At 42.7% G+C, this 25,186-nt stretch overlaps 1 protein-coding gene across 1 annotated transcript in view; it reads right to left on the reverse strand.

Moving 5' to 3' along the window:
• Nucleotides 1–22,666, reverse strand: part of LOC103021038 (T-cell activation inhibitor, mitochondrial-like) — a 45,920-nt gene extending 23,254 nt beyond the window's left edge. The window contains 4 exon segments of the mRNA XM_057555759.1: nucleotides 4,092–4,101; nucleotides 11,962–12,218; nucleotides 15,567–15,719; nucleotides 22,582–22,666. Of these exon segments, the coding sequence (XP_057411742.1) occupies nucleotides 4,092–4,101; nucleotides 11,962–12,218; nucleotides 15,567–15,719; nucleotides 22,582–22,666 (505 nt within the window).
• Nucleotides 22,667–25,186: the final 2,520 nt, after the last annotated feature.

Here is a 25,186-nt window from a genome sequence, read left to right on the forward strand (position 1 = left end):
ATGCATCAAATATTTATCCTGAAAGCCTAACAGTGTGTTGTGTTGGGAATATAAGGAAGATACATCTAGTAAGGAATAGAGAGAGAAGCAATTGGAAGAGAATATATGAGCTTCTAGGAGAACAGAGGAAGAATTAATTAATTCTGCCTGGAAGGTTCTATAGAGCAGGTGATATGTGACCTGAACCTGAGAGATGGATCAGAGTTTTCCAGGCAGATTAGTGAAATGGAAGGGCATGTCAAGCACGCCAGTGCACAGGGAAGTATAAGATGAACCAACGTGCCCAGATCACACGATGCCTAGAGGGAGGGGGGGTGTGAGATGAGACTGGAGAGGCACGTATATGTGTGTGTGTGAGATTATAAAAGGTCTTGCACATTGGGGTAAGGAATTAGGACCTCTTCCTCTAACTAACGATGCTCCTTTTTTTTTTTGGCCATATGGAGGGGCTTGCAGAGATCTTAGTTCTGGAACAAGGATTGAACCTGTGCTCCCTGCAGTGGAAGCTCAGAGCCTTAATCACTGGACCGCCAGGGAATTCCCTATATTCCACATTTTTTTGATTCACTAAATGTGTACAGTCATTAATAATTCTTCCTACTCCCCCTTTAAAAATACTGATAAAGATTTTATTTCTGCTTTCTGTGTGAGAAATAAGAAATAATATTTTATATCACGATTATTAGCTATTACAATTTTTCAACCTTTTCCTCATTTATTAAGTCATACGTGTTAATCAATTTACTTTAAATTATGTAATAGAAAGGATGATTTTTTTGACAAATGAATTACCAAATGGCATACCATGTGGGGTTTGGGGACCAAATGTCTTAAACTGTAGAATGAAATATAATCTTATGATTATATATTCATGACCTGATTGTTGGAATTCTTATATTTAGTGTATAAAACTTAACTGATCTAGTTTAACAATTTTTTTGTTTTGTGTCTAAACACTGAGATAAAAATGAAGGTTCTACACGTGGCATTTTCTTTCTTTCTACCTATCGATCTATCTATCTATCTATGTAGATATTAGATCTATCTATAGATATAAAGACAAAGATACATGTTTCCTAGCTCTGGCCACTGAGAAGTTCAGTAGCAATTGAGACATGCACCACCCAGATCTTGGTTTCTAAAAATCATTCCCTTCTAAAAAGAACCAGAGCTTCTTGGCAAAAGGGTTCAATCAAACACTGGGCCAGGGCTTCCCTGGTGGCGCAGTGGTTGAGAATCTGCCTGCCAATGCAGGGGACACAGGTTCGAGCCCTGGTCTGGGAAGATCCCACATGCCACGGAGCAACTAGGCCCGTGAGCCACAATTACTGAGCCTGCGCGTCTGGAGCCTGTGCTCCGCAACAAGAGAGGCCGCGATAATGAGAGGCCCGCGCACCGCGATGAAGAGTGGCCCCGCTTGCCACAACTAGAGAAAGCCCTCACACAGAAACGAAGACCCAACACAGCCATAAATAAATAAATAAATAAAACCTTTAAAAAAAAAAAAAAAAAAAAAACACTGGGCCAGGGAAAGTCCAGATGAGCCTAGAACACCTTCGTGAACCAGGAAGTAAGAGAGTTCTCAAAGAATGATGGGGACATAGGAGCCGGCTTGAAGGGATGAAAAAGTTAGAAAATTGCCATTTGGCAACCATCATCATAATATGTGATTCAGGCAAAAATCATCAATGAGCACTAGAGCTAAGGGGTAAAAATTCAGTGTTAAAAGGATATTTACATAGCCCTAAGTATCTCCTCAAAAAAAACTAACTGAAGGGAAAAATAGTTCCTTTACTGGGGAAAAAACTGGGAGACACCACCTTAATCAAATGATCCAAGTTAATATCACTAGTAATGGGATAATCAACATCATATGCCTCCTACATAACATTGAAAACAACACACTTCACTTTCGGGGTATTCCTGACAAATATGAATAACCGGACTCTAATTATGAGAAATACCAGATAAACTCAAAACACTCAAATTTAGGGACATTCTACAAAATAACAGCAAGGTAATGGAAGACAAGAAAACACTGAGGAACCATTCCCGATTAAGGCAGGTTACAGGCACTAAAGTTATGACTTATAATTTGAAAAACAATGACTTAGCCTATAAATAAGGAGAAGAGTGAATAAATGTATGATATGAGTTAAAGCATGATTATAACATTTCCAAATATCCTACAGAAATAATTCCAATATTGTAGTTGTCCAATGTGGCATATTGTGGACACTAAGATGATTCAGAGCTTAGACAATGAAAGTGAAATAAAACTTTGCATGCAAACTTCAAATAGAAAAAATGGAATTTTGACATTTACTAATATCTCAGTAGCTACCAGAAGAGCATTGCAGACTCCCTCTTGTGAGAACACCAGAATCACAACTAGCTGCTGGACAATCATCGACAGGAAGACACTGGAACTCACCAAAGAAGATACCCCACATCCAAACACAAAGGAAAAGCCACAATGAGACGGTACGAGGGGCGCAATCACAGTAAAATCAAATCCCATAACTGGTGGGTAGGTGACTCACAGACTGGAGAACACTTATACCACAAAAGTCTACCCACTGGAGTGAAGGTTCTGAGCCCCACGTCAGGCTTCCCAACCTGGGGGTCCAGCAACGGGAAGAGGAATTCCTAGAGAATCAGACTTTGAAGGCTACTGGTATTTGATTGCTGGACTTTGACAGGACTGGGAGAAACAGAGACTCCACTCTTGGAGGGCACACACAAAGTACTGTGCACATCGGGACCCAGGGGAAGGAGCAGTGACCCCAGGGGAGACTGAATCAGACCTACCTGCTAGTGTTGGAGGGTCTCTTGCAGAGGTGGGGGGTGGCTGTGGCTCACCGTGGGGACAACAACACTGGCAGCAGAAGTTCTGGGAAGTACTCCTTGGCATGAGCCCTCCCAGAGTCTGCCATTAGCCCCACCGAAGAGCCCGGGTAGGCTCCAGTGTTGGGTTCCCTCAGGCCAAACAACCAACAGGGAGGGAACCCAGCCCCACCCATCAGCAGCCAAGCAGATTAAAGTTCTACTGAGCTCTGCCCACCAGAGAAACAGTCAGCTCTACCCACCACCAGTCCCTCCCATCAGGAAACTTGCACAAGCCTCTTAGATAGCATCATCCACCAGAGGGCAAACAGCAGAAGGAAAAGGAACTACTATCCTGCAGCCTGTGGAGCAAAACCGACATTCACAGAAAGATAGACAAGATGAAAAGGCAGAGGGCTATGTACCAGATGAAGGAACAAGATAAAACCCCAGAAAAACAACTAAATGAAGTGGAGATAGACAACCTTCCAGAAAAAGAATTCAGAATAATGATAGTGAAGATGATCCAGGACCTCGGAAAAAGAATGGAGACAAAGATCGAGAAGATGCAAGAAATGTTGAACAGAGACCTAGAAGAATTAAAGAACAAACAAACAGAGATGAACAATACAATAACTGAAATGAAAAATACACTAGAAGGAATCAATAGCAGAATAACTGAGGCAGAAGAACGGATAAGTGATCTGGAAGACAGAATGGTGGAATTCACTGCTGCAGAACAGAATAAAGAAAAAAGAATGAAAAGAAATGAAGACAGCCTAAGAGACCTCTGGGACAACATTAAATGCAACAACATTCACATTATAGGGGTCCCAGAAGGAGAAGAGAGAGAGAAAGGACCAGAGAAAATATATGAAGAGATTATAGTAGAAAACTTCCCTAACATGGGAAAGGAAATAGCCACACAAGTCCAGGAAGCGCAGAGAGTCCCATACAGGATAAACCCAAGGAGAAATATGCCAAGACACATAGTAATCAAACTGGCAAAAATTAAAGACAAAGAAAAATTATTGAAAGCAGCAAGAAAAATGACAAATAACATACAAGGGAACTCCCATAAGGTTAACAGCTGATTTCTCAGCAGAAACTCTACAAGCCAGAAGGGAGTGGCATGATATACTTAAAGTGATGAAAGGGAAGAAACTACAACCAAGATTACTCTACCCGGCAAGGATCTCATTCAGATTCGATGGAGAAATCAAAAGCTTTACAGACAAGCAAAAGCTAAGAGAATTCAGCACCACCAAACCAGCTCTACAACAAATGCTAAAGGAACTTTTCTAAGTGGGAAACACAAGAGAAAAAAAGAACCTACAAAAACAAACCCAAAACAATTAAGAAAATGGTCATAGGAACATACATATCGATAATTACCTTAAACATGAATGGATTAAATGCTCCGACCAAAAGACACAGGCTCGCTGAATGGATACAAAAACAAGACCCATATATATGCTGTCTACAAGAGACCCACTTCAGACCTAGGGACACATACAGACTGAAAGTGAGGGGATGGGAAAAGATACTCTATACAAATGGAAATCAAAAGAAAGCTGGAGTAGCAATACTCATATCAGATAAAATAGCCTTTAAAATAAAGAATGTTACAAGAGACAAGGAAGGACACTACATAATGATCAAGGGATCAATCCAAGAAGAAGATATAACAATTATAAATATATATGCACCCAACATAGGGGCACCTCAATACATAATGCAACTGCTAACAGCTATAAAAGAGGAAATCGACAGTAACACAATAATAATGGGGGACTTTAACACCTCACTTACACCAATGGACAGATCATCCAAATTGAAAATAAATAAGGAAACAGAAGCTTTAAATGACACAACAGACCAGACAGATTTAATTGATATTTATAGGACATTCCATCCAAAAACAGCAGATTACACTTTCTTCTCGAGTGCGCACAGAACATTCTCCAGGATAGATCACATATTGGGTCACAAAGCAAGCCTCTGTAAATTTAAGAAAACTGAGATCATATCAAGCACCTTTTCTGACCACAACGCTATGAGTTAGAAATGAATTACAGTGAAAAAAACGTAAAAAACACAAACACATGGAGGCTAAACAATACGTTACTAAATAACCAAGAGATCACTGAAGAAATCAAAGAAGAAATCAAAAAATACCTAGAGACAAATGGCAATAAAAACACGACGATCCAAAACCTAGGGGATGCAGCAAAAGCAGTTCTAAGAGGGAAGTTTATAGCTATAGAAGCCTACCCCAAGAAACAAGAAAAATCTCAAGTAAACAATCTAACGTTACACCTAAAGGAACTAGAGAAAGAAGAACGAACAAAACCCAAACTTAGCAGAAAAAAAGAAATCATAAAGATCAGAGCAGAAATAAATGAAATAGAAACAAAGAAAACAATAGCAAAGATCAATAAAACTAAAAGTTGGTTCTTTGAGAAGATAAACAGAATTGATAAACCATTAGCTAGACTCATCAAGAAAAAGAGGGAGAGGACTCAAATCAATAAAATTAGAAATGAAAAGGGAGAAGTTACAACAGACACTACAGAAATACAAAGCATCCTAAGCGACTATACAAGCAACTCTATGCCAATAAAATGGACAACCTGGAAGAAATGGACAAATTCTTAAAAAGGTATAATCTTCCAAGAGTGAAACAGGAAGAAACAGACAATATGAACAGACCAATCACAAGTAATGAAACTGAAACTGTGATTTAAAATCTTCCAACAAAAAAAGTCCAGGACCAGATGGCTTCACAGGTGAATTCTATCAAACATTTAGAGAAGAGCTAACACCCATCCTTCTCAAACTCCTCCAAAAACTTGCAGAGGAAGTAACACTCCCAAACTCATTCTATCACGCCACCATCACCCTGATACCAAAACCAGACAAAGATACTACAAAAAAAGAAAATTACAGACCAATATCACTGATGAATATAGATGCAAAAATCCTCAACGAAATACTAGCAAACAGAATCCAACAACACATTAAAAGGATCATACACCACGATCAAGTGGGATGTATCCCAGGGATGCAAGGATTCTTCAATATACGCAAATCAATCAATGTGATACACCATATTAACAAATTGAAGAAGAAAAACCATATGATCATCTCAATAGATGCAGAAAAAGCTTTTGACAAAATTCAACACCCATTTATGATAAAAACTCTCCAGAAAGTGGGCATAGAGGGAAACTACCTCAACATAATAAAGGCCATATATGACAAACCCACAGCAAACATCATTCTCAATGGTGAAAAACTGAAAGCATTTCCTCTAAGATCAGGAACGAGACAAGGATGTCCACTCTCACCACTATTATTCAACATAGTTCTGGAAGTCCTAGCCATGGCAATCAGAGAAGAAAAAGAAATAAAAGGAATACAAATTGGAAAAGAAGAAGTAAAACTGTCACTGTTTGCGGATGACATGATACTATACATAGAGAATCCTAAAATGCCACCAGAAAACTGCTAGAGCTAATTAATGAATATGGTAAAGTTGCAGGATACAAAATTAATGCACAGAACTCTCTTGCATTCCTATACACTAATGATGAAAAATCTGAAAGAGAAATTATGGAAACACTCCCATTTACCATTGCAACAAAAAGAATAAAATACCTAGGAATAAACCTACCTAGGGAGACAAAAGACCTGTATGCAGAAAACTATAAGACACTGATGAAAGAAATTAAAGATGATACCAACAGATGGAGAGATATACCATGTTCTTGGATTGGAAGAATCAACATTGTGAAAATGAGTATACTACCCAAAGCAATCTACAGATTCAATGCAATCCCTATCAAATTACCAATGGCATTTTTTACGGAGCTAGAACAAATCATCTTAAAATTTGTATGGAGTCACAAAACACCCCGAATAGCCAAAGCAGTCTTGAGGGAAATAAACGGAGCTGGAGGAATCAGACTCCCTGACTTCAGACTATACTACAAAGCTACAGTAATCAAGACAATATGGTACTGGCACAAAAACAGAAACATAGATCAATGGAACAAGATAGAAAGCCCAGAGATTAACCCACGCACCTATGGTCAACTAATCTATGACAAAGGAGGCAAAGATATACAATGGAGAAAAGACAGTCTCTTCAATAAGTGGTGCTGGGAAAACTGGACAGCTACATGTAAAAGAATGAAATTAGAATACTCCCTAACACCATACACAAAAATAAACTCAAAATGGATTAGAGACCTAAATATAAGACTGGACACTATAAAACTCTTAGAGGAAAACATAGGAAGAACACTCTTTGACATAAATCACAGCAAGATCTTTTTTGATCCACCTCCTAGAGTAATGGAAATAAAAACAAAAATAAACAAATGGGACCTAATGAAACTTCAAAGCTTTTGCACAGCAAAGGAAACCATAAACAAGACAAAAAGACAACCCTCAGAATGGGAGAAAATATTTGCAAACGAATCAACGGACAAACGATTAATCTCCAAAATATATAAACAGCTCATTCAGCTCAATATTAAAGAAACAAACACCCCAATCCAAAAATGGGCAGAAGACCTAAATAGACATTTCTCCAAAGAAGACATACAGACGGCCACGAAGCACATGAAAAGATGCTCAACATTACTAATTATTAGAGAAATGCAAATCAAAACTACAATGAGGTATCACCTCACTCCTGTTAGAATGGGCATCATCAGAAAATCTACAAACAACAAATGCTGGAGAGGGTGTGGAGAAAAGGGAACCCTCTTGCACTGTTGGTGGGAATGTAAATTGGTACAGCCACTATGGAGAACAATATGGAGGTTCCTTAAAAAACTAAAAATAGAATTACCATATGACCCAGCAATCCCACTACTGAGCATATACCCAGAGAAAACCGTAATTCAAAAAGACACGTGCACCCGAATGTTCACTGCAGCACTATTTACAATAGCCAGGTCATGGAAGCAACCTAAATGCCCATCAACAGACGAATGGATAAAGAAGTTGTGGTACGTATATACAATGGAATATTACTCAGCCATAAAAAGGAACGAAATTGAGTCATTTGTTGAGAAGTGGATGGATCTAGAGACTGTCATACAGAGTGAAGTAAGTCAGAAAGAGAAAAACAAATATCGTATATTAATGCATGTATGTGGAACCTAGAAAAATGGTACAGATGAGCCGGTTTGCAGGGCAGAAGTTGAGACACAGATGTAGAGAATGGACATATGGACACCAAGGGGGGAAAACTGCGGTGGGGTGGGGATGGTGGTGTGCTGAATTGGGCGATTGGGATTGACATGTATACGCTGATGTGTATAAAATTGATGCCTAATAAGAACCTGCAATATAAAAAAACAAACAAACAAAACAACTAATACTAAACTTTCATTGGGTTATTTGTATGGAAATATGTTAATATAAATGTTTCAGACATTACATGAAATTTCTAAAAATCTTATATTTGTATTTGTATGGAAATATGTATGGAAATATGTTAATATAAATGTTTCAGACATTTAAAAAACTGTTATATTTTCTCTATTTAACATTACATTCTGAAATATTAGAAATAACATGCTTTCAAGATTAAATTTTGATCAGGTGAATGCAATTTGTAAACCAGGTGAAGATCAGCTGGATGTAAATTTGCAGAATTATTTTTATGCTCCCTCTGAACTGTATAATTCAGCATGTGCTCCTTATGCATCCTGTCCTATAACTACATATATAATAAAGATGAGGTAAACAATACAAGAATGAAAATAAAAACAAACCATATATGGCCAAAATGACCATGGTGGTGAAGAAGTTTTGTCCTAGTTACAGCTACCCTAAATCTCCTGACTATGGGACAGTCACTCCATTCATATGATTTGAAAGCTCCCAATGGTTCAACAATTTTATAATTATTTGCAAAATAATAACAAATTTAAAAAATTAGGACTTCCCTGGCGGTCCAGTGGTTAAGACTCCACACTTCCAATGCAGGGGGCTCGGGTTCGATCCCTGGTTGGGGAACTAAGATTCCACGTCCCACATGGCGTGGCCACATAAAAAATTAATAACTGAAACAAGAAACTGATACAAACACCACTCTGGCTTTGATGACATAAGTTCCTGGAATCCTTACTGGGAAAAACTAACATAAAATAAAACCTTGAACAAACCCTCATCAGGGTTCCCGCAAACTGGGCAACTTCCATATTTGGTAAAAGGTCAAGACTGGCTGAAAGGGGTGCTGGGCCTGTGTGAACACACTGGACCAGGGAGACCAGGTTAGGTTATGGAAATAAGAGATATGAAATCTTCCAAATTCATACAATTGTCGTAACCGGGGCACCGGCCCTCTAAGGCATGCTGGTAAAGGCAACAGATTTTTTTTTGCGGCATTTAGTCTATACTGTAATTTACCCAAAGGGCCCGAAGAGCAGCATGTATTCCTTTTCTTGCCTTTTTTCAGTGTAGAGCTGTCCTCTCCTATCCTACCCAGCCTGGACCCTCTGCTCTAAAATTATACCTAATAAGCTAAACTCAAACTCTATGAGATGTGACGATCTGGTTCAGGTAAGTCACTAACATATCAATGTTCAAGAAATATAACCCAAGGACCTCCGATACAAGCATCAAAAACTAAACAAAACAAATCTCTAACTGGTTGATTTTAGAAGAGAAGCTTTGAGTAGGAAGATTTAAGGTGATACCAGTCAACTCTCAATATTCTCTAGCCCAAGAAAAATATATGGAAGTAAAAGATATGAAACAGCATTACACCAAGAACCAGCCACAACCCTATTCAACTGTAAATACTGTCTGTTTCATTTAGGATAATTCAATATTAATTTTAAATCAGTTTTAAAGTGAATGCAAGATCCCTCTTATAAACAAGGCTAAAACATGTAATGCTTTATTGTTGTTAATTTCATTTGTCAAAGCTAAGAAAACAAAGGTTCTATCTGGCTATGAATGGGTTTACTTCATTGTTTGACAAGATACATAGCTATTGACAACTGAATTTGGATAATAATGATCAATAAATTAGACAGTTATATTTCCACTGATCTCAATTTCCAAAACAGTGGTCTATTTAATTTATGTTGCTATCTTCTTTAAGAGTAGACAAATCAAAATGACATGTTTTGAGCTTGTGCTGGTAATTGTCAACATGAGAGCTGGAATTTAAAACAAAGTATACCTCTGGAGGAAATGAAGAATTCATAGTCACCCCAATCCAAAAATGGGCAGAAGACCTAAATAGACATTTCTCCAAAGAAGACATACAGACGGCCACGAAGCACATGAAAAGATGCTCAACATCACTAATTATTAGAGAAATGCAAATCAAAACTACAATGAGGTATCACCTCACTCCTGTTAGAATGGGCATCATCAGAAAATCTACAAACAACAAATGCTGGAGAGGGTGTGGAGAAAAGGGAACCCTCTTGCACTGTTGGTGGGAATGTAAATTGATACAGCCACTATGGAGAACAATATGGAGGTTCCTTAAAAAACTAAAAATAGAATTACCATATGCCCCAGCAATCCCACTACTGGGCATATACCCAGAGAAAACCGTAATTCAAAAAGACACATGCACCCGAATGTTCACTGCAGCACTATTTACAATAGCCAGGTCATGGAAGCAACCTAAATGCCCATCAACAGACGAATGGATAAAGAAGTTGTGGTACATATATACAATGGAATATTACTCAGCCATAAAAAGGAACGAAATTGAGTCATTTGTTGAGAAGTGGATGGATCTAGAGACTGTCATACAGAGTGAAGTAAGTCAGAAAGAGAAAAACAAATATCGTATATTAATGCATGTATGTGGAACCTAGAAAAATGGTACAGATGAGTCAGTTTGCAGGGCAGAAGTTGAGACACAGATGTAGAGAATGGACATATGGACACCAAGGGGGGAAAACTGCGATGAGGTGGGGATGGTGGTGTGCTGAATTGGGCGATTGGGATTGACATGTATACACTGATGTGTATAAAACTGATGCCTAATAAGAACCTGCAGTATAAAAAAACAAACAAAACAACTAAAAAAAAAAAAAAAAGAATTCATAGTAACACAACTCAGGTACACTCAGAAAATTTCCTTAAGACAATGTATCTCTTGCTAAAAACAGCAGATACTTTTCAGTTAATACTAATGAAACTAACAGAGGCACTGTTTTAAAAAAAAATGGTCCTCTACATTCATAGCTGAGTCACTTCTACTGCTACCATCTGTATTAAGCTACTTTACATTTCCATATTAAACCTTGAGTTCTCCACACCCAGCCTCCAACACTTCACATTCACACTTTTTCAACAATTCTTTAATTCAGTGAAATAAAAATGCTGGTTGGGTTTTATGAATCTACGAAGCAGATTAGTAGAAAGATGATTAAAACATGTTCCCTACTCTTAAAAATGCATTATCTAGTAACACGTAATATAATATAATGTAAGAGTGTCTACTTTTATTAAAGGCTGAAGAATTTTATTGGATGAACTACATACAAATAAGGAAATTATAAATACTCAGCTTGGGCAAGGAACCAATGGAATAGCACATATCTTGGTGAATTGGCTTTTCCCAGTTCCAGTCTGTTTTCATTGTTTGCCAGCTGACTACCTCTGAGTTCTGGATCCCTGCGACAATCTTTTCATGATGGCTACACATCTAGCTCCAGACCAAAATTGTACCCTATGAAACACTCAACTGAATCACAGAGTAATTGCTTCTCTAAATTTCTTTAATATGTTATTCTTAAGCCTCTTGACTTAAGGTCCAACAACTCTCATTCTTGCTTTTATGCCTTGACTTATCCAATCCCATTCTTTTTCTATACCAAAAGGTAGGTCAGACATTCCCAAGTTTTGGTTCATCTGGACACACTGTGAGATAATTAGAACAATGGGTATAAGCAGAAGTTTCATGGGCTGGATCCCAGTGAATGCAGGGCTGAGACCCTCTCTTCTAGCTCATGTTTTTTGGGGGGTTTTTTTTTGTTTTTTTTGGCTGCATTGGGTATTCTTTGCTGCATGCGGGCTTTTCTCTAGCTGAGGCGAGTGGGGGCTACTAACCACAGATAAATTTAGTTAAATAAAAACTCTTACATACGTTAGGGTTGTTTCCATTCTCCAGACTTGCTCGAGGTCTTCATCAGGGTCCTTGAACCCAGTAAAGGAGTAGTAAGACTTGTCCCATTTGATGGGCCTGTCAGATATCCTTTTGGCCTCTTTGAGAGGCTGGGAATGCACATTAGTATTCAAGCTTTGGATATGTTCAATGGATAAACTGCAGGAGTTGAGAATATATAATACTGTGCTTAACAGACCTCTGGTGTGCAAAGTAAATTTGACTGCTCGAAATCCTAGAGAATATAATTCCCCAAACAGTTAATACAGATGATTATTTGCTTTACTTGAAAAACAGTTTTTCATACATTTATAGAATCAAAATCTTTTAAAACACTCCATTACTGATTAAAATTCATCCTATTGGAAAGTCACCTGTAAATGGAAAACTACATCCCTTCTCCCAAACTATACCACACTACCTCCATCTTCATGAAGTCCTCTGTCAGCTCCCTTTTCTAGTTTGGCGCCAGTGACCAAACCCACCCCAGCCCAAGAAGGGGATTGAGAATATTTTCAATGCTGTTCATAAATTTGGTCTCTACAGTCTAAGGGATGGAAAAGCTCTCCTATGAGCAAGTGTCCAGCAGAGAGGGTGTCCAGCACTAAAGAGAAGGGGGAGGGGGGAGGTAGGGGGAGGGTGGGGCAGGCTGCTCTGCGACAGTGGTTCAAGGAGGGGGTCCAATCCAGTCTCGGTGGTCACAGAAACCCATCTCAAATTTTCTCTACGGTTGAAAGAGACTGTCCTCATACTCCCCCATCCAACTAGCTAGGGACACAATATTTTCAGAAGTGACTCAAAATTCCCTAATTTTTTAAAAGTTAGCACTTCACAATCTGACTTTAATGCAAGCAGTCAGTGGGCTCAGGGTAGTAATCTAACTTACGTCAACAATAGGAAATCTACTGGTTCCCCTGCACCTTTACTGGGTGTTAAACATGGCGCTAGTTGAATTTACATAACTTTTCAATGAACACTGTCACCAGTGCCATTATTATCTCTCTTTTCAAATGTGAAGAAGCAGAGGTTCGAGGAGGTTAAGAAGCGTGAAGTGGGGGCTTAAATCTGAGCTGCCACCAAGCCAAGCATTGTCCCCATTATAACATGCTGACTCTTTTTTCTTTCTTTGGAAAAACTTTTAAAATTGGTTTTGAAAATTACACAAGCGTTATATAAGTACATCCTTCTTGTAAAATTATATATACAAAGTAAAAGTCTCCTGTTGACAGGCACACAACCTCACACTTTCACTAGATGTAACCCTACTGACATTTAGGTACACAAGCATTTAGACCTGCACTGCCTAATATGGTAGCTACTAGCCATATGTGGCTATTCATTGATAAAATTAAATTGATTGAAATTAAATAAAATTTTAAATTCAGTTCCTGGTCATACTAGCCCCACTTCAAGTGCCCAGCAGCCACATGGGGCTAGCGCCAGCTGGACCAGACAGCGCTCATACAGAACAGTTACATCACCGCAGAAAGTTCTCTTGGACAGCACTGCTCTAGACCTTTCCTATGTGCTCTGTGTGTATGTTATATATGATATATACGCTTATGTGTTTGCACAAACACACACCCACAGTGTGAACTGTTCCTTTTTAACATATAAACTGCACCATTCTGGATCTATTTCTTTGAACTTGCTTTTGTTATTTAACCTTGATGACTCTTCCATTATCTGTATGTATACATCATTCTCTTTCTTTTTAGTAGCTCTATACTAATCTACATAATCAATGTAGCGCAATTTATTTAACACTTCCAAAACTGATGACCATAAAAGTTGTTTTTAATTTTTCACCATTCCATACAAGACTGAAATGTGTTTTCTTTGCCACGATGACCGTCATCACAATCTAAATCATTCTCCGAGATACCTGCTATGCCTGCCACATAGATTTATAGAATCTATAACATGCAAACTAAGAAAGACTTTTTAGTTGAATCATTGATGGTAAAGGGAGAAATACTGGTAGGAAAATTATTCTAGTCAGTGAAAGAGGAAAGGAAAATCCAAATTCCTGCATTTGAAGTTAGGAAGAAATAGTTTACCCTCAGAACAGGTAAGTCAAGGAATAAATCTCAGTTTCTCTCTTATCAATTCCATTAATTATTTAATCCAATGTATATGCTGCTATATAGCGTGGAATGCTCGTGCCAGACTGCACATAACTTTTATTGGGAAATACTACCCAATTAGTTTAGTTTGCATTTGATTACTAAGGCTAAACATTTTTATATGCTTATTGGCAATTTATGTGTATTATTTCCTGAACTGTCTAGTCATTGTGTTTGCCCATGTTTGTAACCAAGCTACTCTGTTTTCTTTTTGACTTCTAAAAACTCCATATATATATAATTTATATTTTTAAATTAATTTATTTATTTTTGGCTGTGTTGGGTCTTCCTTGCTGCGCATGGGCTTTCTCTAGTGGCGAGCGGGGGTTATTCTTTGTTGCGGTGTGCGAGTTTCTCACTGCGGTGGCTTCTCTTGTTGTGGAGCACAGGCTCTAGGCACCTGGGCTTCAGCAGTTGTGGTGCACGTGATTAGTTGCTCCTCAGCATGTGGGATCTTCCTGGAACAGAGATGGAACCCATGTCCCCTGCACTGGCAGGCGGATTCTTAACCACTTCGCCACGAGGGAGGGATGGATGGATGGATGGATGGATTTATTTATTTATTTTATTGATTGATTGATTGATTGATTGATTGGCTGCACCATGCAGCTTGTGGGATCGTCGTTCCCTGACCAGGGATTGAACCTGGGTCCTTGGCAGTGAGAGCACGGAATTCCCATTGGACTACCAGGGAATTCCCACTAATTTATTTTTTTATAATCTATTTTCATTTAATAAACGGTTCAAAGTTAACCATTAACTGAAAGTAGGGGATTTTTCTCTTTACTCAGCCAGAGCTGACGACAGCTATTTGTTTTAGCATTTGTTCACAGAAAGCTCTTAGTAAATCTTTAGACTGTTTTCAAGTTCATTCTAAAAATAAAGTTATTTCCTCAAGGATCACGAAAAGGATGGACAGACCCATATTTATCCTTTAAATCCAGTTTAAAGTATCACTGGATCATGGCTAAAGCAGTGACAAAGGACAAAACAGAAGGCTGTACATTAAGACTGATCAGATTTTAGAAACAGCATGAGGCTGGAGTTAAAGGGTTCAAGACCCCTATTCTGCCTCCATGGTCCTGGGACATTACTAAGTTACAATTGGTCAAATACTATCTTCCTCACAGGGTACTTTGAGGACTAAATAAGAGAATGTAAGCTATATTTTTTAAAGATATAAATTGTTATATACACATTTAATACTTAAAACAGCACTGAAATAGGAAGGGGACAAATAGGAACACTTCAGTTTTCTAGTCAGAAAAGTTTAAACATAAAAAATGGCTCACCAAACACATGCAACCAGGAATAGAATCTAACTCCAGGAAAACACTCAATTAAATGATATTATTTTCTATGACAAGGCTTCAATCCGAAGGTCTTCTAGCAACTTTAGACAGATCGGACACATCACACCAAGCCTGCAAGGGACACACGAGCAATAAGAAACGTACCTGAAGTGCTGAAGTGTTCCTGGCCATCAGAGGAATTCTGGTCTGTTTCTCTTACATAAAACACAAGCTGGGTTGGTTTCAAAGACTTGAAGCCTGATTTCTGGAGGTTTTCTAAGTAGGCACTTAATCTCTTAAGAGAATTTTCATTGACTTCTTGGAAAAAAATATTAAGAGGCATTTATACACAAAATAGAACAAGGAAACATCAGAAATTATATCCTGACCTTTTAAACACATTGTTGAGTGTATTAAAGAATTTAGTATTAAAAAATGGTGGGATTTCATAGCTCCTCAGTACAGGATAAAATTCGATCCACACCTCACAGCATGGAACTCCATAGGGATGAGATGTAAAAAAAAAAAAAAATGTGGCCATATAAGTACTAGAGAAAACATGGCTGAGTTCCTTTATAACTTAGATGTGGGAAAAGCCTAACTATGACTGAATATCTCAAGTAATAAATGATTGATAAATCCAATTACCTAAGATAGTTTAAAAACTTAATATAGCACAGAGAACTATATTCAGTATCCTGTGATAAACCATAATGGAAAAGAATATGAAAAACTATACACATATTTCTGTATAACTGAATCACTGTGTTGTATGGCAGAAATTAACACAATATTGTAAATTTTTTTAAAAATCTTAAAAAAAGAACACATAAAAAACCACACATTTTTAAGGAAAACACACACACACACACACACACACACACGAGTCTACAGACAAAAATCGACTGGGAAAAAATATTTGCAAGTTATTTCATAGCAAAGAGCTAATTTCTCTCTACATAAAAGGCTCTTAAAATGCCTATCCAGAGGGCTTCCCTGGTGGGGCAGTGGTTAAGAATCTGCCTGCCAATGCAGGGGACATGGGTTCGATCCCTGGTCCGAGAAGATCCCACATGCCGCGGAGCAACTAAGCCCGTGCGCCACAACTACTGAGCCTGCGCTCTAGAGCCTGTGAACCACAACTACTGAAGCCCACGTGCCTAGAGCCCGTGCTCTGCAACAAGAGAAGCCACCGCAATGAGAAACCCGCGCACCGCAACGAAGAGTAGCCCCCGCTCGCCGCAACTAGAGAAAGCCCGCGCGCAGCAACAAAGACCCAACACACCCAAAAATAAATAAATTTATTAAAATGCCTATCCAGAGATTGGTTGAATTATGGTATCTTCATTCAATGGAATGCTACACAACCAAAAGGAGAAAAAGGGGGAAAGAATGTGACACAGGCAATATATATGAAAGGACATGGAGTGATTTCTAGGATACACTGTTAAGTGAAAAAAGAAATGTCTTTTAGTGAAGGAACAGCTCCAAGAAATGGCATAAATAATAACTTTTCTTCTTATCCCTATAGGTCTCTTCTCAGAAACACACTGTGATCTGAAATTAGGAACGGTCCATTTATTTTTGTTTAATTTATTATAATACACCACTCTCAGCTATGACAGTCCCATGAGCAGCTGAGAGAATTTCCTGTTAGTGAAGGACTAAATCTTCATAATTATTTTTTGATACATATTTCTATTTTTGCCAAAAAAAAAAAAACAGGCAGAACAACCCAGAAATGAATAAAAATGACTGCCAACAGGAAGTTAATGGGATTGGGGTAAATGAAATTGGGATGGGAGTGAAACTCCTGAGTAAACTTTGTGTTTAGCTTTGATTTTTGAAACCTATACATGTTTTGCCTATTTTAAAACTGAATTAAAATTAAGAGGATAAAACAGCAACAACTGTGCTTCACTCTGAGATCCTGGCCTGATGCCATGACTACATGCGACTCTATGCCTCTTTCCCTTAGAAAGGGGTGAACGTGCCCTACAAGAGTCAGGGGAAAACTGACATAGAAGACAAACCTATGGTTACCAAAGGGGAAGTGGGGGAGGGATAAATTAAAGAGTTTTGGATTAACAGATACAAATTACTATATACAAAATAGATAAAAACCTACTGTATAGCACAGGGAACTATATTCAGTAACTTATAATAAACTATAATGGAAAAGAATATATATATAGATATATATATATATCTGAACCACTTTGTTGTACACCAGAAACTAACACAACGTTGTAAATCAACTATACTTCAATAAAAAAATTTTTAATTAAAAAAAGAGCATTACCAAATCTTTAGGTAAAATGAAAGTGAAAATGATGTAAATTGCACCCATATTAAAGACAAGTTATTGAAAAATATGAAATTCTTCCTATGAAGTTTAAAAAAATGCATGTGGCTGCATTCAGGGCTCATAGGATAACCCAGGATAAGCACCTCCTCTCGAAATCTGTAACTAAGTCACATACCTTAATATACAAGGTAAAATTCACAGGTTCCAGGAATTAGGACATGACACATCCTTTGGAGCCAGCATGCAATCCACTGCACTTGGTGACAGGATCACCATTATAAACTCCCCTTTGTTGCATTCTGCCTTTGAATGACTTTGCAGAGAGAAGCCACCACCTGTGGGTGTCACGCCAAGTCCACCTGAGACCCTGGCATTATTTCACATCCACTCACACCCCCAAAGTTAGGGTCTCCTATGATTCCAGCCTCTACTGAGCCTGCCCTATTCATTGGGCACTTGGGTTGGATCCAGCCTCTCACTTTTCTAATTGGCTAGTTGTGAGTTTTTTTGTGCACAGCGCTTCTCTTTTCTCCTTGGGCCAATGGGTTCCAGAATAGAACTGCGTCATGGGTCTTCTGTGCCAGTTCCCCCTTTACTGCGGCTCAACTTCCAACCCACCCTTCACACATGCTCTGCAGTAATGAACAGGATTCCTTTAAGCTTCTGTCCTTCAGAGTGAGCACAATGGTAAGCTTTTCCAGTAGAGGGCGCTAGGGGGACGTTGCAGAGAGAGGCGCCCTCCTGCTGGTTTTGGAGGCTGCAAGATTGATTGGTCACAAGTGTAGGTGTGATGGCATCTGGTGCAGACCTGCCCAGCCATGGGCACAAAACCCGTGGCCCTCACAATGTAATAGAGAAGACAAATCTGACTCCATATCGGATCTGTTTCTTTTACTTTAACCTTTGTATCCTACTGCTTTTGCTACAAGTTAATTACTAAAGGGATGTTGCCTATAAGCTTAAATTATACATAATGGCCCGCCTCTGGGACGCCTGCCTCCCAGGTAATGAGCATTAAGCTAAAATACCTTTGTTAACTCACAGCAAACATCCTGACCGGGCCCACATGTGAATGGCTGCAGGAATGAAGGAATCAGAGTCTGAACAGAACCAGGATTTTACTCCCTTCCCTTTTAGTATAAAAGAAGCCTGAATTCTAGAGAAGATGGCTCTCTGGGACATTACTCCACCCTCTTCTCGGTCTGCTGGCTTTCCAAATAAAGTCACTATTCCTTGCCCCAACAAATTGTCTCTCAATTTACTGGCCTGTCAGGAGACAAGCGGTATGAGCTTGGACTCAGTAACTCCAACCTCCTCTGCTTGTTCACAGGCCTAGCCATCAGCTGACCTGCCTGCACCTGGTTTGTGCCCCAGAGAGTTGCTTCCTGCTTACCCAGTGGTTGGGGAGCCATGGCAGGAGAAACCCAGCCAACTTCTCTGCCACCAACGAGGCCTGAACACAGGACCTCGAGAGAGGACCCCTTCCAAGCTTTTTTCTTCCTGGGAGGCTCTCCCTCAGCCCTAGGGCCCATATTGAGTTTTATTACATCTTAGAGTCATTCTTTTATCTAAGTTGTTGGGCTGCACCCCTCAAGCCAGCAAGCCCTGTACTTGCCCAGCCTCAAGCCAGAAGAAGCAGCCCAGAGTCAGCAAGAGCAACCTCAATGGTTTAATGGATAGGAGGATCTTACATGTCTGAAGCAAAGTCCTGGAGCGAGACACCCATGCTGTGCAGCAAACAGCGGGCGGGACATGGCAGCAGTCTTCACTCCAAGGGGAGAGAAGTGGTGGGGGGGGGGGGGAGGTTACCAGTTAAAGGAGGAACTGACGTCAGACTGACTCACTGGTTGCCAGAGAAACCAGCAGAGGAGCACGCCCCTTACTGCCCCTTTGATAAACCAGCATAATGGAGAGAGTTCTGATCTGAAGATTAGAACAATCACCACCTGGGGCCAGGGGCAAGTACACAGGCATTTACTGATCAGGTTCTACGACTGAGAGGGAAGGTCAGTCACGTGAATAAGGTATAGGTAAAGCAGGGGCTGGTCGAGCAGGGGATGTACAGAGAGCAGGAGAACAGCCATCTTGGGTGACCTGATCAGACAAAATTTACCAATTTTTATATTGTTTCCCCATTTAAATGTGATTTCCGTCTTGTGATTGGACCCAGACCTGATTCAGCAGTACCTCCAGCCTTGGGGATGAGTCCAGGCTTCACTCCTCCTGGGTGCTCCCCACCTAGACGACCCTGCACAGATGCTCCAGCTTTCTGAATCCAGCTAGCATCCTGGTCATTCATTTAAAAAAAAGAAAAAAATTATTGACTATGTCCTTGGTGCTGAGATACAGCAGGCTGGCTCGGCCTCAGCAGCCCACCTCTTCCTCAAAGGACATAAAGCTCACAGGCTCTGTGACATTTCTCAGGTGGGGGAAGCCTGAATGTGTTCTGGAAGGAAGAACTGCTGTGGTCCTGTTGTCTGCACAGTTAGGCCCTGCAGCGTGAACCTGCCTGGGTATAAACCGGCAGGAGAGGAACACTCAGGGCTTCTGAATCAGGTAAGGCGCTGTGAAGCCAAGGCAGGCCAAGAGCAGGGATTTTAGGACCTGGGGGTGCCCTGGAGACCCCTGCTCTGGTTGCTTCCCACCGGCTGTGGGCTCCAGGCTGGGCATTTACAACTGGCCTCCTGTTTACATTTCCTGAGGAAGGAGGCAGGTGGGCTCGAGGCTAGATATTTACAACCAGCCTCCTGTTTGCACTATGAGATAGAAATAACAACAGCAACAGGGTAAGTAGCTGGACTTTGTCTCCTGAGGACACTTTAAGATAACAGTCATGGCGGGGACAGAGAGGGGCTAAACCCTTTTTGAGTAAAAAATAAAGAGGTCACATGTTTCTCATCCTTGGGGCAAGGGAGACACTGCACATGCGCAGAAAGCCTCCTTGGGGGTCATAAAGGAGGGGGCGCCACCCCATAATAGGTTATGCCAAGGCCCCCCATAGGCCTCTGGGCTGGAATCCATGTCCGGGAGGGTCCTAGGGCAGGTCAGGTGTGGAAAAAGAAACCAAATAATGGGCCAAAGATAAACAAAGAGCCGGAAGAACTGCCCTGTATAAATGACTGAACTGCCTCTTTCCCCTGCTCCTCATCATTAGCGGAGACGCCCACACCCTCTCTCCGGGTGTGTATTTCTGCCTTGCTTCTGTCTTAGATAAACTGTGTGCTTTCCCACTTGTGCTATGTCTCTAATAATAAACTTTGTACCTGTTTTTACAGTTTTTGCCTTCTTGAGAAATGCATTTTTCAATGGAGGCAAGGTTCAGGGGAATTTAGCTTCCAGCCTCCAGCCCCTGGTGGACTAACGGCTAGGATTCCTGGTTTTCATCCAGGCTACCCAGGTCCAAGTCCTGGGCAGAGAACTAAGATCTTGCTTCAAGCCACCACTCACTGCTATCTCTCCAAGATCAGGTGCATCCCAGCCAGAACCAGTGCATGACCCACAAGGGTGATGTCCAGCTCCACATGGCTCAGGGTGCAGCCCATTTGGCCAGCCCCCTCGTCCCCCACTCTGGGACCCACGCAGCACCCATGGCCCATCCAGGCTGGGTCTCAATTCCCGCGTTGTCTCACCGAGCCAAGTCCAAGATGAGACCAGGAAGGTGCGATAGCCCCTCCACCGTGTGGCCTGGAACAGGAGATGGCACAGGCGGCTGTCCCCACCCAGCAGTCTCCCCGGAGCATGCAGTGGCGGGTAGCACGCAGGATGCCCCCATCCACGCGGGTCAGGGCAGGACCCACCCACTCAGCTCTCAGCCAGCAGGAGAGGCACGGGGATTGGAGGGCAAGCCTGAAAGGAGCCTCCAGGAGGTACAGGAGGGAGGGATTGGGCCAGTGGTCTCAGGACAGAAAGCTGTTGGAGCGAGACCCCAGCTGAAGTCTTTGCTAAAGCCTCCCGAGCGGGGGCAGGGCAAGGCCCACCCCATCCTCTAGGTGAGGTTCAACATGCCCTGAAGTGGAGAGGCCGGTCCTCAAACCCAGACCCACTGGCTCCAGAGCACAAGCCCTCTGGCAGTCCAGTGATTAGGGCTCCGCGCTCTCACTGCAGAAGGCCCAGTTTCGATCCCTGGTCAGGGAACTAAAACCCCATAAGCCGAGTGGTGTGGCCAAAACAAACAAACAGAGCACAAGCCCTCTAGGCTCTGCCCAGCCACAGCCCTAGGCAGGAAGGTTCAGCACCTGTCACCGCATGATAGTGGGCAAAGCTGGCTCTGAAACATGCCTGACGACATGTTCAGGGAAACCGCACAGAGGACCCTGTGCACTTGACCAGCAACACACACACCAAAAGTGCGATGGGGGACTGGGCCGAGCCAGGGTCGTTTGTGCTGCACGTGACCCTGGAACCCAGGGCCAGGGGATCATTGTGCAGAGAGCCAGCTGAAGCCATCCAGCAACTCCCAGCCCAGGACCCTCCCCACTGCCCATCTGCAGGGCCAGCCGTTCAGGCCTACCCTCTGTCCCTGGCCATCGCCTGGGGTGGCCGGATCCCTCTGCGCTGACCAAAACTGCTTCCTTGGGGAGAGGAGAACTCTACAAGGGGGCAGCAGAGAACTTGGTGGTCCATGGGGCCATGTTCCCCCTGATAGCCTGAGGTTTGCATGTTCTTCACGCACTGGCCTATCATCCTGCTCTATCATCCTGGACAGTTAACCAGGTACCTTTGGATTAGCTTAAGTCAAAGCAAGGTAGGCAGTGGCTAGACAAGAGGAAGAACTTCCTGACCATCAGAGAACTCACCAGAATCAGGATGTGGTGATTCTATCACTTGGGAAGCAAACAGACCACCAGAGTAACTCAGAGGCTCAGTGACGACCCGCTGGGGGTACAAGGACAGCCCTGTTTTCCAGCACCTGGGGTGGGGCGGGGGGCGGGCTCTTGCGCCGCTTGCCCATGTTCATGCGGCCAGTGTCGGAGCAACCCAGGTTCACAGCCCCCTCCCCATTCAGGACCCCCGTCCATGCAGGTCACCAGCGGGGATGTGCAGGCCCCGGGGGCTCTTGGCTCCAGGTCAGCCCATCAGCAAAGGCATCCTGCAGCCCACAGTGACCTGGAACAGGTAAGATCAGGATGCCAAGGGGGCCCAGCCCCAGGGGAACAGGTACTTTACGTGGTCATGAGCACCCTGAGGAAGGGAGTCCTGCAGTCTAGGGGGTCTTGAAACCCTTTGTGGAGTGTTCCCCAAGGCCTTCTCTGGGCAGGCACAAGGCTTGGCATAACACTGGAAGGTTCACCCAGTGAAGGGGCCATAGGTGCTCGGGGTCTCCCAGGGTGGGCTGATGGCTGCATGAAAACATTAGCACACAAGGGGAATAAGGGGTCCTGCTCAGTCAGTGTGATATAGTGATTTATAATAAGAGATACATTGTTGGTCTCCATCCCTGTCCCCACTCCCTGCACCGAGCTCCTAAAACCCTTGGAATTTTTTGAGTGCTGAGAGCCTAAAGGTGTCTTTTGTTACGTTAATGAGGTGACTGTTGCAAACACCTGCGGATGGGGGTTGGTTGCCCAGGAAACCAACCATGTGATTAGAGGGTAGGAACTTTCAGTCCCACCCCCTGACTTCCAAGGAGGTGAAAGTGGCTACAGGTTGAATCAGTTGCCATTGGCCAATGATTTAACCATTGTAATGTAATGAAACCTCCATAAAACCCCCCAGTAAATAGACAGGGTTAGTGAACGCGTGGAGGTGCTGGGAGAGTGGGGATCTCAGAGAGGGTTGGAAGCTCTGTGCCCCTTCCCACGTTCCCTGCCCTAGGCATCTCTTCCATCTGGCTGTTTCTGAGTTTTATCCATTTGTAATAAATTGGGGATCTAGGAAGTAAAATGTTTCTCGGAGTTCTGTGAGCTGTTCTACAAAATTAATCAAACTTGAGGAGGGGCTTGTGGGAACCTCTGATCTATAGTGGGTCAGATGCACAGGTGACAACCTGGCCCTGCAACTGGTGTCTGAAGTGGGCGACAGGGTGGGCAGTCTTGTAGGACTGAACCCTTGGCCTGTGAAATCTGATGCTATCTCCAGGTTGTGAAAGGAAAATAAAAATGGAGTCAGTATTGCTAAGAGAGCTCTCTAAAATAGAGCCAGGAGGCCACTGAGGAAGTAAGACATGCACACCTGATTCAGCAGTACCTCCAGTCTTGGAGGTTTCGTTAACTGCAGGGCCTTTGTTGTTATCCACTTGCTTGGAAAGGGTTGGGGGTGAGGGTTATACCCACTGCTGGCTGGCTTTACAGATTAGAGACCCTGTGGACAATCAGGCCAAACTTGACAGGAAACTCCTGCCAAGACTTTTTCACATATACACTGTCAGCGGAAGTGGCCCTGCGAGGTCACGAGGTAGAGGACCAAGCCATGCTGTCCCAGAAGGGCTTGGATGGTTTTGTCCATGGGATTTATAACAGTTACTGTTACCCTGGGGAGTCTGCTGGTGTAGACTGAGCCCTGGTCCCTGCCCCAGGCTGAGCTTGAACCTCTCTGGGCCTCTCTGAGACACTTGTTTGGACTCTTGGGGGCTGGATGGGAGTGAGGCTAAGAGTCCCTGCAAGGTCAGGGCTGGGGGCCTGGCCCCAACAGCTCTGCCTGAGAGGCCAGCACCCCCAGCCATGACAACGAGGTCTTTGTCAAGGCCAACCAGCAGGGAGCCCGGAGAGTGTACTCTGGTCCTCCCAACACCCACCCTGTGGAGCTAATGGCCCCTGCCACTCTCAGAAGCAGTCATGCCCTTGGCATCAGCTAACCCCACCCTAGGCCTGACCTCCAGGCCCCCTGTGTCCCCAGGGCCTCACCCAGTCCTGGTTCCTGGGAACACAGTCACAGACTGTGCAGTTGAGCAGAAGTGCAGACAGGCTTGCTCACCCCCATGTCATGCAGGGAGGGAAACTGAGGCAAGAGAGGAGGGGTCCTGGCTGTGTCAGAGGGTCATCAGCCAGAGAATCAACGCTGGACGCCAGGCCTTTACTCTCCAGCCCAGAGAACTGGCGTTTCCCGGGGTCCTCAGGCTGGGACAGGGTGTTTCAGAGCCTCCACTTACCACCTCCTGCCCAGCATGGCTGCATCAGCAAGCAGCAGTCACTCCATTCCTGGAGGGCCGAGCGGCTGCTCACTGTGCCCCCAAAGCATCACCCAGAGCCTCTTCCACCGGGGAAGGCACAGAGCTGGGCTGGGGGTGGGGCTCTCTGCCCAAAGGCCCCCTGGCCTCAGGCCGTCCCTCCCGCCCCGGCTCTAGCTCCTTTCTGATCAGGGCCCAGGCTGGCCCTCAATGCTGCCCCCAAGCCCAGGTGGCCCCAGGTTTTGCCCAGGGACACCAGGCCTTCGAGGCCCACTCATCCTGGCTTGTTCCTGTCTCAGCCAAGTGGGGGATCCTTCTGGCTCTGGCTGGGAACTATTACTCTGCTGCCAACATTAGAATTGGATTCTTGAA

This window comes from Balaenoptera acutorostrata, chromosome 10 (genome assembly GCF_949987535.1).
Source record: "Balaenoptera acutorostrata chromosome 10, mBalAcu1.1, whole genome shotgun sequence".
NCBI lineage: Eukaryota > Metazoa > Chordata > Mammalia > Artiodactyla > Balaenopteridae > Balaenoptera > Balaenoptera acutorostrata.